The sequence below is a fragment of the Octopus sinensis genome, linkage group LG18, assembly GCF_006345805.1.
Source record: "Octopus sinensis linkage group LG18, ASM634580v1, whole genome shotgun sequence".
NCBI lineage: Eukaryota > Metazoa > Mollusca > Cephalopoda > Octopoda > Octopodidae > Octopus > Octopus sinensis.
Genome location: NC_043014.1, coordinates 5,465,432 through 5,477,931, shown reverse-complemented (window position 1 = coordinate 5,477,931; position 12,500 = coordinate 5,465,432). Strand labels below are relative to the sequence as shown.

General features: G+C 36.2%; 1 protein-coding gene and 1 long non-coding RNA gene across 7 annotated transcripts in view; one reads left to right on the top strand and one right to left on the bottom strand.

Annotated features, from left to right (window-relative positions):
- The window catches only part of LOC115221348, a 61,600-nt gene that overhangs the window by 25,510 nt on the left and 23,590 nt on the right, over positions 1 to 12,500 (bottom strand). For 2 of the 6 annotated variants that reach the window (XM_036510663.1, XM_036510664.1), the window contains exons 2-5: positions 12,215 to 12,266; positions 9,252 to 9,334; positions 7,564 to 7,615; positions 6,172 to 6,246 (exon numbers count right to left, since the gene is read on the bottom strand). In XM_036510663.1, the coding sequence (XP_036366556.1) occupies positions 6,172 to 6,246; positions 7,564 to 7,615; positions 9,252 to 9,334; positions 12,215 to 12,266 (262 nt within the window). Of the gene's footprint in view, positions 1 to 4,090; positions 4,871 to 6,171; positions 6,247 to 7,563; positions 7,616 to 9,251; positions 9,335 to 12,214; positions 12,267 to 12,500 lie in introns of those variants that run through there. The other 4 variants (XM_029791524.2, XM_036510668.1, XM_036510666.1 and 1 more) reach the window with 4 other exon arrangements.
- LOC118766851 overlaps positions 1 to 12,500 on the top strand; it is a 24,999-nt gene that overhangs the window by 680 nt on the left and 11,819 nt on the right. The window contains exon 2 of the long non-coding RNA XR_005002761.1: positions 10,418 to 10,428. This is a non-coding gene — a long non-coding RNA (uncharacterized LOC118766851). The remainder of the gene's footprint in view (positions 1 to 10,417; positions 10,429 to 12,500) is intronic.

The following is a 12,500-nucleotide window of genomic DNA, read 5'->3' as shown; positions in this document are numbered from 1 at the left end:
TCGAAGAGGTTGGTTGGGGAAAAAATTCATCATCCACCTTATTCTCCCGACCTTCATCCTTCAGACTACCATTTGTTTCGTTGTTTACAGAATCATTTGGGGGACATAAATTTCGCAAGCTAGGACGAGCTGGAAACTGACATTTAAACATATACATATATATATATATATATATGTATATATATATATATATGTGTGTATGTGTGTGTGTGCGTGTGTGTGTGTGTGTGTGTGCGTGTGTGTATATAATTATATATATTTATATATATATATATATATATATATATATATATATGTATATATATATATGTATATATATATCTGTATGTGTATAAATATATATATATGTATGTGTATATATATATATATGTATATATATATATATGTGTATATATATATATATATATATATATATATATATATATATATATATATATATATGTATATATGTATACATATGTATGTTTGTATGTATGTATGTGTGTGTATATATATTTATACATATATGTATGTGTGTGTGTGTGTGTGTAAACACATGCTGTTGCCTATATTCAGACATATACACACCTAAGAACCCTATCCAATGTAAATTGTATATCCACGATTTCGTTCAGTTCCTTTCTTTTCTCTCTTCTCCTTTCTTTTCTTATTGTAGAATGTTTACTACGGTCTGCTCTGGTCCCATAAATAATCAGGATGGTCATCTGTCTACCTTCTGTAGTTTCTGATTTCTGCTTTCCAAATCTAACTCATATCCTCTTCAATTCAACTTTCCTTTTAGCAATTTCGCTTGTGGTTCTGAAACAGTCATCAAGCGGGTTAATTAAAATTCGCTCCATACCAATGTGGTTATTTGTTAAATATCACCTGAAAATGGCAATTTGTTTACTTGATATCATCGGAATAATCGAAGAATCCGTCAATGGATGGTGCTATTGAAATATATATATATATATATATGGAGATAGAGAGAGATCTACAATTATGTGTGTGTGTGTGTGCTTATATATATAAATATAATACATATATATTTATACATACATATGCAATTATGTATGTATGTATTTATGTATCTATGTATGTGTGTGTCTGTGTACGCATGTACGTAGTATGCACATATGTATATAAAATATAAATAAAATTCTGCTGAATTTGGTACTTAAATTGAGACACGTCGTTAGGTAGGAATAATATATACACTCAACACTACTGAGAACCGGCCGAATGATATTCTTGCAGTGTATGTAGACAATTAAACTCAGCTGAATGAAGAAATCTGGTCTTGAGCTTTTCAGACATGTACATTATATATAAATGCGGTCCATAATGTTTACGAAGAGCAGATTCCAGGACAAGTGAATAAAATGTAAATGAGTAACGGGAGAAGTACAGGTGTCAATCCATTACGGCCGTTTCTTACGACTTCTTCAATTGATTAATGAACACATTACATCACTAAAGAAATCGTTTTCGTCAGACGAATTCACGATTTTAACGGTCATGAATTCATCTGACTAAAACGGTTTCTTTACAATGGTGTAATATTTTCATCAATCAATTAAATTAGTCGTTGGACACAGCCGTACTAAATTGACACGAAGCTTGCTTCCCAACAATATGATTCCGGGTTCAGTCCCTCTCCGTTCCACCTTCTATTGCCTGGGGCCGACCAACGCCTTGTGAGTGAATTTGGTAGCCGGAAACTGAAGGCTGGCGCGGTTCAGTGAACATATCTACTGACAGATCCAAAGTCATGTTCTCAGATTTCATCTGTCGAGTGGCAGAAAAGCCAGGAGTTGTTTCTATGTAGGTCAATGACTGAATAATTACGTTCTCTGTCTGTGCATGCAGTCAGCAGATATCAAATTTAGCTATGAAATATTCATTTTTCTAATCATTCAACACTTATCTACATATAGAATCTGCCAGTTAGCAGTCAAGATTCTGTTCAGATTGTTAGCTCAATAAATTGAAAATGTCGAGCAGTAGAATGAGTTTGTATGTGACTCGTAGCTAATAAATGTAGTTTGTTTATGTTTATTTTGTCTTGGTTTTGTACTTTTCTATATTTTCTTTCTTTATCCTTGATTTCTGTGTAGAATTGACTGCTTTCGCTGCTTCTTTGTAATGTCTAAGTGCTGCAGGAAAGTTTCATTTAGAAGCATCCACCCACCAAGATGCCTTCCTGCTTCACACCTCAGCCTTTGGGGGACAGTGATCGCCAGTGTAATCAACGGAGAAAATAACCTGTCATCTGTCCAAAATTCATCGCCCTGCATGAGTCGGACAGCTTTACATCCGATAGGTCTTTTCTGTTGACAATTACATAATCAAGAATGTTCTTATGACTTCAACGTGGATGCTTCTATTTATACTTTCAGTTGAACCAAATATTAGATATCACTCCTGATACAGCTAAAGCAGGAGCAGCCCATCTCCCTTGCACTGACAAGTGTTGGTGCATAAAGAATAACCATTCTCACAAAAGGTTTCAATCTGCAAACCCAGTGTCCGAGTAACTCCAAAGAATCTATGAGGAAGCTCTGCCAAATGCTGCAAAAATTTCGTTTATCAGGGAAATAAACATTAACTTGGTACATTTGCCTACCACTGTAGGAATTACAACCGTGTTTCGTGGTCTGCTGTCACAACAGCTCCTTTATAGTATCCAGTTAGCGCAAGACATCATCCGGAGGAACCACGTCCGGTTTCGGCCCATACTCCTCTACCGTTTTGACGTGGCGTGGCCCCCTTTTTCGGAGGTGTCTTCAGCTCTGGTATTGGGTGCATGTCTTCTTTCTTCTCCTTTCTTCTGTTCCCTGACTGACTTGTCACATTCTTCCCTTTAAATACCTGCCGCAAGGCTCCAGCAGAGAGCCCCAGCAAGTTGTCACGTGAAACAGTCTCACCTTAACTGACTAGTGAAGGAGCGTAGTTTTAACCCGCGCATTCTCTAAACGACCGCCACCTGTCAGTCAGCGAAGCTGATTCAGTGTCAGCTTGTCTCACCCAATGATGATATTTCCAGCCGGCATGTTATAAAGTGTATCCAAATATCTTTCACCTGGCCGTCATCAGGACCCTCGATTCTGAGAGTACAACTATATTGATGTTACATCGAAACAGTTACTTCCCTATAAAAGCAATACGGCGGTCAGAGTGTGTGGAGCCGGGCGAGTCTGAACATGTGCGTACATTCCAGCAGGGAAACTTAAGATTTGATTAGATGCATGCCATTTGTCCATGTTAGGACGGGAGTAAATACGTCGAGTGTATAATAGTATTAAACAAATAAATAGACGGTTGTGCTCATCTAAAATATCATATCGCAGAAATATTTATTGAAACAGAACGCACTCTGTGCCACTCGAACGTAGCTACGATTCTCAGTCCGAATTTTGCAAAAGGTTTATTGGGTTAAGAATACACACATGTATACCTTTAAAGTTGATTCCTATTATAAATGTCTAAATACATGCATTTTCTTAATGGCAAGCTTATGGCACTCAATTACTTGCATGAAAGACGTTGTGTCTCCCAAATATCCATCTTCTCTTTAATCTAAGGAATATTCTACACTAACACATAGTGATGTTTCTTATTGGATGTGGTGTAACAGTCTCAACATATCACACAGTTTACACAGAGTAACTTTGCTTAGCCTCATTATGTTTCTACGTCCTTTTGCTGTCTTTTCTCTGCTTTCTATGTATGTGGTAAGTGTTGTAAAGCAAATCTTTGTTCCAATTTACCATTTTTCTGCTTTTGAGTGAGAGAATTATTCGTATTCGATACTCGCTGGTGATTCCATTCCTGATTGTTGTGCATCAATGTTTAGGAAATGGTGCAATGTGTGAGGGTTACGTGTTCCGGTTATGAGGATGTCAACAAATCTGTGGAGGAGTCACGAGGTGGTATAGATACAGGTAAAATCTAAATAGGTGGTGAGAGGATTACTACTTACATTCCTCTCAAAAATGATGGAACCATCATATATTTCTATGATATTACTTCAAGTGGGGTTTATTGATATTTAAGACAGAACACAAAATAGTGTTAAACCAAATACAATTTTATTTCCACATTTTACTTTTATGAACTGATCCTTATACAATGTTTATCTAGAATTATTCTCTCAGCTTTGCATTGTTCTATAAGCATAATTCTCACATTCTCTGGCGCCGATTTTCTCTCCATTATAATATTTTTCTGTTAACTGGTAGCGCAGAGTATTTTAACGATTTATATAACTTCGATAAAATATTATCAAACAGAATTTAAAATGTCTATATTGTTTTATGATATTATATTATGTCTTGTAATTGGTTAACATAAGTTTTCATAGAGAAGCAGATTCAACCATATTCCCTTCAATATTTACTGCACACAACGCAGGTTAATGCGCGACCATAGACATACGGTGGACATGGCAATGAACCACAAATTCCCTCCACCAAATATAATAAAGCTCCATTTTCGTTTCTGTAACCCGCTGGATCAGCTTCTGGTGCATAGTCCACACACACATATTCATGTCTGCCTTTATGACTATAACCCTCGGTCATCAAATAACCTGAATACTCAGCTGTCCAACCAGCGTAACACTTTGTCCTGGCTGGTAACATCATAACAACAGCAGGTTGTCGTGTCAAACAGACAGCACACAGAACGTTGTGATTAAAAAGTGATTCAGCGTTAGCTAAAGAAAAGTGCTTTTTCGCATAGGAATTTGATGTTTGATATTCACTGCCATACATGTGACCCCCATTTTTAACAGGTCCAGTGTAATTGGCCAAAATGGGGTCGTTAGGTAGACATAAGAGATTACTTCCGCCGCCTGTTTCGTTCCACGCTGTTCCACCAACCACACCTAGAATTGGTAAGAACATATCAAATAAAGAAAATATTAAATAAAATGAAATAAGAAAAACGTGGATTAAAAGAAATCCTTGAAAAGGAACTTTCTAATTTAAAATTTGCGATTATATATACACACACATACGACTGTGTGTGTGTGTGTCTTTACGTGTGTGTGATCGAGTTTATGCGTGTGTGTAAGTGTGTGTGTGACTTTGTGTCTATGTGTTTGAACATTCACTATGTTTACGTGTGTAGGTTTGTGTATGCAAACTACTATCGATGCGAGTGTAAGCTGTGTTGCTGAATGAATGTTTGTGTATGAGTTAAGAACTGTACGTGTCTATGATTTATATGTATATATGTTGTAGGTGTACGCCAACGGGTTTGTGTAGGTAATATTTATGAATATGTCTAGATACATGGCTTTAGATGGTTGTGTGCAGATGTCAAAAGAGTGTGAAGGGAAGGCCGTTACGTCACGCATTTCCTCTAAAATAGAAAAAGACGATTTTGTTCAAATTTTAACGGTGATGAAATAGAAGAACGATGCAAGGAATTTTTAACCAATATAAAATAGAAGAACACGGTGAGGTGCAGAGTATTGACAGTCGATGGGTAGTTAAAAGTTATTCAACAGAACATCCTGCACAGCGTAGCTGAAACTCTCGGCTAGTCGAGAACAGGTCACGTGAAGATACACGTTATGGTCACGTTGACTTTATTTGCTGCATCACTGGGGTTATTTTACGTCTTAAGGAAAGTGAGTGGAGAAAGGATTGTAAGGTTCATTTTAAGCTGAATTGGGAAACCTTTAAGGAAACCGTTAAGGGTTCGGTTATAGACAGGTAAAATCTGTTCCATCGTATTTCAAGCAAAAGCAAATCTCGTTTAAAAAAAGAAAACTTGATGGGGAAGTGGTGGAAAATAGTGTCTTCTGAGTGGAAAGCTCAGAATTGCCTAACCATGAGGCACTAGCGTGATTAAGTGGTGGAATAGTTCGTAGTGAATGCATACAGTCATTAGTTAACTATATTCTGTGGTTTGGTTCAAGGGGGTAATTTCGATGATATCCTGTTCGTGTGATCATTCTTGACGGCATTTATACTTCGGCTATGACCAAATAAATTCAACGGAGAAAGTAGTTTTGTGTAATCTCAAGAGAATCTATAATCGGCGTTTAAAATGTGATATACTATAATAGGAAAAACGTTTGTGTAGATCAGAAAGAAGGAGGGAGAGGGAGAGAGGAAGAGAAAGGGAGAGAGAGAGAAAGAAAGAAATAGAGAGAGATTAGAAACAGAATATACTAACCATCGTATACCAGACTGGAATTACGTGGACATTTTGTTCTACCCCACCGGGTATACAGGGATCCAGGACCGGGTCCTGCGAAATTGCGAAGGTAACAATGTAGTTTAAAAGAAAATAATTGGTGAACCATGTGGGAGAGAATTTCTTGGCTGGGAATTAATGAATTAGGGAGACAATGATTAGAAGATGGGAAGGAAGGAAGGAAGGAAGGAAGGAAGGGAGGAAGGGAATGAAGGAAGGGAGGAAGGAAGGAAGGGAGGAAGGAAGGAAGGAAGGTGTGGAAGGAAGGAAGGCAGGAAGGAAAGATGGAAGGAAGGAAGGAAGGAAGGAAGGAAGGAAAGAATGAAGGAAGGAAGGAGGGAAGGAAGGAAGGAAGGAAGGAAGGAAAGAGAGAAGGAAGGAAGGAAGGAAGGAAGGAAGGAAAGAATGAATGAAGGAAGGAAGGAGGGAAGGAAGGAAGAAAGGACGGTGTGGAAGGTGTGGAAGGAAGGAAGGAAGGAAAGAAGGAAGGAAGGAAGGAGGGAAGGAAGGAAAAGGAAGAAGGAAGGAAGGAAGGAAGGAAGGAAGGAGGGAAGCAGTGGTGGGAGGAAGAAAGGAAATATGAAGGAAGGAGGGAAGGAAGGAAGGAAGGAGGAAACGGAAGAAGGAGGGAACGAAGGAACGAAGGAAGGAAGGAGGGAAGGAAGGAAGGAAAGAATGAAGGAAGGAAGGAGGGAAGGAAGGAAAGAAGGAAGGAAGGAAAGGTGGGAAGGCGGGAGGAAGGAAGAAAGGAAAAAAGGAAGGAAAGAAAGAAGGAAAGAAGGAAGGAAGGAAGATCAAAAGTTAAATTAAAGGCTAGAAAATCTTAATAACAATTGCTTCCCTCTGGAATGGCACTCAAAGACAGGTGCATGATTTCTCTACAACCACCAGACTCGCAGAATTACTGAGCAACAACAATATGTGGATGGTTTTATTGATTCGGTTTCTTTCTACAACACAGGGTAAACCCTACAATTTCTTATTGCTTACACTAACATTAGATCTGAACTGAAAATATTTCTTACATACTTGCTCCGGATTATAGTCTTACATGTACACAAAATTGCTTTCATTTATTGACGTGGTCCTGCATATAAACTCATATAAACATAGTTAATATCATAGCATAAGAGGGTTACATTTTCAAATTAATTTAGGCATGCAACTTAAAGTTCTGTATTTCGTTGAGCAGATTATGTAAGAAGTGAAAAACTAATGGAATCCGAAAAAAATTAGAAGCCAGTAGGTGAGTAGACGCATTTCAATGAATTTAGGTAAAAGAGATTGAAACAGTATACTTTATAATATTTAATCCGGCCACGGACATTTCTTTTACGTTTTTATCTTAAACGATATAAAATTAGTTCTTACTTGGCGTGTGAACATCTTTATCATCAAGACATTTCTGGTAATGGAAATGGTTCTGTGAAAAAAAAAATAACATCATAGAAATAGATTTTCAGAAAATTCATCAATGTTTAGAATTTAAACACGCACGGTGAATGTAGCAAAAGCATTTAGAAAAATTATTCTTCCAGTTTGTAAATCTACAAACAGGTGGGTAGATATCCCAGAATCAATTCATTTCGCTTTCTAGGTAACCAACTTTTAAAAATATATTTACCTTTCCGTGTACCTTATTTCAGTTGAAGACCCGCGACTTCCAAAATCAACAATGGCGAACAAACATAAATTGAAAATTCTGAATGTATTTGCACCATTCTTCGTGCGTGTTTACATATATTGAGAGATACGTGGTTTTGGAATTTCATTCTTCTTTCATGCAAATAGTTACTTACTGTACCCTAAATATTTCATATATATTTTTCATATTTGGATTATGTTCGTTGGCCATTTTATCATTATTTTTTAAAGATAATGATAATTTATTTCAATTTTGAATTTATACTTGCTCGCTAATGTTCGTTCGGATGTGACGGTGCCTTCAGCTGAACAAACGAGCACGGAAAGTTAAATACATTTTAAAAAATAGTTTACGTAGTAAGACTTGCCGATGAGCTTCAGGTGCCAATTCGACACAGAAAGCGAAATCAGTAATTACTGGGATATCTACCCTTCTACTTCTGGATTTACAAACTGGAACAACCGTTTTCCCAAATGTATTTGCTACATTCTCCGTGCATGTTGACGTATAGTGAGAGATTCACGGTTTTGGAGACTTTTATTTTTCTTTCAATGGAAAAGATATTTATTTTCACGGAAAAAGATCTGTGCGGAATTCAGCGGTCCAACAATCCGATATATATGCGTTTGTGTGTATCTTTCCGCATGTGAATGCGTGTTTGTTCGTTTATGTAAGTCTGCCTTATAGGGATAGATGCATATATTTATATACGCTAAAATATTTAAACGTGGTTTAGTGAATCAGATTTTAATCTCACAAACAAAGGGTGGTACGTTCGATTCAAGTTGTGTTCTTGAGCAAAACTATTTACATTACACTGCAAATATATCGACAACTGATCGTATGGAACATTTTTGGATCTGTTCATTAATTTGGTTTCCTTTGACGTTTAACCTCAGTAAACCACATTTTTTTACGTTGGTTCATAAGTCTTTTATACTAATATTGGGAAGTAACAATTTACTAATCTGATTAGCAATTACTCCGTCTTCCCACATTCTCTTGCCGTTTTTGCATATTTATTTTTATCAAAGTTTGTCATCAATTATGAAATATATTGTATTACATTTGTTGTCCAATATTTTTCAAGTTTTACACTGCGGCATCTTCTCGAACACAGATCTAATCTTCCTAGCGAATATTAATTCTGCAGGTGACGTTCCAGACGGTGTACTGGGATTTCGTGTCACACTTGACGGCATTTATACTTCGGCTATGACCTAATAAATTCAACGGAGTAAGTAGTTTTGTGTAATCTCAAGAGAATCTATAATCGCCGTTTAAAACGTGATATACTATAATAGGACAAACGTTTGTGTAGATCAGAAAGAAGGAGAGAGAGGGAGAGAGATGAAGAGAAAGTGAGAGTGAAAGATAGAAATAGAGTGAGAGATTAGAAACAGAATATACTAACCATCGTATTACAGACTGGTGTTGCGTGGACATCTTGTTGCATCCCACCGGGTCTACAGGGACCCAGGACCGGGTCCTGTGAAGCTGCGAAGGAAACAATGTAGTTTAAAAGAAAATAATTGGTGAACCATGTGGGAGAGAATTTCTTGGCTGGGAATTAATGAATTAGGGAGTCAATGATTGGAAGGAAGGAAGGAAGGAAGGAAGGAAGAAGGAAGGAAAGAAGGAAGGAAGGAAGGAAGGAAGGACGGAAGGAAGGAGGGAAGGGAGGAGGGAATGAAGGAAGGAAGGAAGGAAGGAAGGAAAGAAGAAAAAAAGGAAGGAAGGAAGGAAGTAAGGAAGAGTGAGAGGGAAGGAAGGAGGGAAGGAAGGAAAGAAGGAAAGAAGAAACAAAGAAATAAAGAAAGAACGAAAGAAAAAAGGTAGAAAAAAGAAAGAAAGAAAGAAAAAAGAAAGAAAGGCAGTAAGACAGATAGAAAGAAAGGAAGTAAGGGAGGAAGGAAAGAAAGAAAGAAGGAAGGAATGAAAGGAGGAATGAACGACGGAAGGAAGGAAAGTGGGGCTGGAGGAAGAAAGGGACGAACGAACGCACGAAGGTTATGCAGGACAGAAGATTTAATGAGTTAAGAAAGAAAGAAAGAAAGAAAGAAAGAAAGAAAAAGAAAGAAAGAAAGAAAGAAAGAAAGAAAGAAAGAAAGAAAAAATGGGCAGACAATGGGTTTGAAAATTCTTTTTCCTCTGAACGTAAAGCTGATTCCGAGAAATAGTCCCCCACGCCTGGGGGTGAATGTATACTTTTAGTTACTGGTAAAGATTTGCATGATTCATCACTAATTCACTTCTCAGCCGAATTGAATGCGGTTTTTTAGCAATGATGATCGAGTCTTGAGCTAAATTCTTTGTGATAAATTAATTCAAGGCTGGAGCATCAAATAAAAGGCTAGATCAAAAATGGGTGGTAAGGCGAAATTTCACTTCAAATCAACATAAATTGGTTATTTTTAAAGGAATGTATATAATTAGGTTTAAAAGAATGTGTTCATTGCGAAAAAACTTTTGGTGAAGATTATTAGTTTGGAAAAGGTTTTATGAATTTAATTAACGAAGAAAATGGTAAGTAACCAGAAAAGTTGATTTTTCATCAGAACATCTCAGCTATTGTTAAAGAAGACGGTACAGTAGCTACGTTCCAATGGAAGTGCTATATGGGATGGAATTTATGACGAAAACTAGCCAAGAAAATGTCTTACAAAAGTGGTGTGGCTTTAAGGGATCAAGAAAAAGTAATCATTGTCAAAAAATTAAAATATTTTTGTTATTTTAATATATTTTGTGTTATGAAATGCATAATCTGATTCCATTGATCACTTAGTTTGAATGTATACAGCGCTTAAACGGATTCTCTGTAGGGGCTGGAAGCCGCTTCTTTCCGTATCGTGGTAATAGAGCTCTATGAAACGTATATTATGGTGAAAGCTTTGCCAAATATATTAGCTACAAAGTCATCTCTGTAGCTGTAAGTAACGAAAGGTTACTGGTGATAATTTTAAGAAATCTAGATATTTATTTCTTTTTCAGAGAAGAAATATATTATTTGAAGTGGAATGAAATCGTTCAATGAGAAAAATATGTTTAGGAAAAGCCTGTCTAAAATTATTTAACAGTAATGAAATTTATTTTTGTGATTTCATATTTTTATTATTTGCTTTTATGCATTAGAACATAAACATATAAAAAGCATATTGAAATACAAATTTAACTCATTACAACTAATTGTTTAATGATTTAATTAGAATGTTACTTTATTTCAAAATAAAAATTCTGTAGAAATGTATTTATTTGTAACAGATATGCTGCTATTAATTGATTTTTAATTTTAGGTGCAAAGAGAATTTAACATTTGTTTTAAAATATCTGTATTTAAAAGCTATTTTGTATAATATCATTTCTTAAATTAGAAAGGTGAATATCATTAATTATAATGAAAGAAGTGTTGCCTTTAAACATATTTCTAGAATATTCTTAAGTATACGACCTGCAAATGTACAGAACACTAAACCAGAGACACAGCGAAACACGAAGGTAAAAGACATTAACTATTGGTGTTGAAGTTAAAATTTCGTGACTGAAATACTACGACCGAAATTATGCGAATTGCAAGGGATCTCTTGAGCAACGTTATTCGACTGCGATGGTTAATCAGAGATCAGCAAATGTCTCCAGTTCGAACTTCTGATTCTCTGCATTGAGAGATGACAGCTCCGGTACTAAGGACATGCGATTTCAATCTCACAGAAAAGAATCACAATACAAACTCTTCAATCTGGATCAGTCGGCGATTGATCTGGGGATAGACCAGAAAAGAGATGGGTAGATAGTACCCATCGGCTCAGATTGGTTACGCTTGTCAACTAAACCGGTAATCTTAATAACAATTGCTTCCCTCTGGAATGGCACTCGAAGACAGGTGCCTGGTTTCTCTACAACCACCAGACTCGCAGAATTACTGAGCAACAACAATATGTGGATGGTTTTATTGATTCGGTTTCTTACTACAACATAGGGTAAACCCTACAAATTCTTATTGCTTACACTAATATTTGATCTGAAATGAAAATATTTCTTACATACTTTTTTGGAGATTATAGTCTTACATGTACACAAAATTGCTTTCATTTATTGACGTGGTCCTGCATATAAACTCATATAAACATAGTAAATATCATAGCATAAGAGGGTTACATTTTCAACTTCATTTAAGCATGCAACTTAAAGTTGTGTATTTCGTTGAGCAGATTATGTAAAAAATGAAAAACGAATGGAACCCGCAAAAAATTGGAAGCCAGTAGGTGAGGAGACACATTTAAATGAATTTAGGTAAAAGAGATTGAAACAGAATATTTTATAATATTTAATCCGGTAATAATACGTTTTTATCTTGCACGATATAAAATTAGTTCTTACTTGGCGTGTGAACAGCTTTGTCATCCAGAGATTTCTTGGAAAGGAAACGGTTCTGTGGAAAAATAGAAATAACATCATAGAAATAGATTTTCAGAAAATTCATCAATGTCTAGAATTTAAAGCTAAGCAATACAATAATGGCACTTTTGGACAGCTTCTTTTGAAGATGCAGGAGACAACTTCATTGTTAATTCCACCAAATTTTCATCGTTGTGTTACATCTTGGTGGCTTACCGCTTTCTTGTCTCCTCTGTGCATCGGGTACTCCTTTATTTCATGCTTTTAT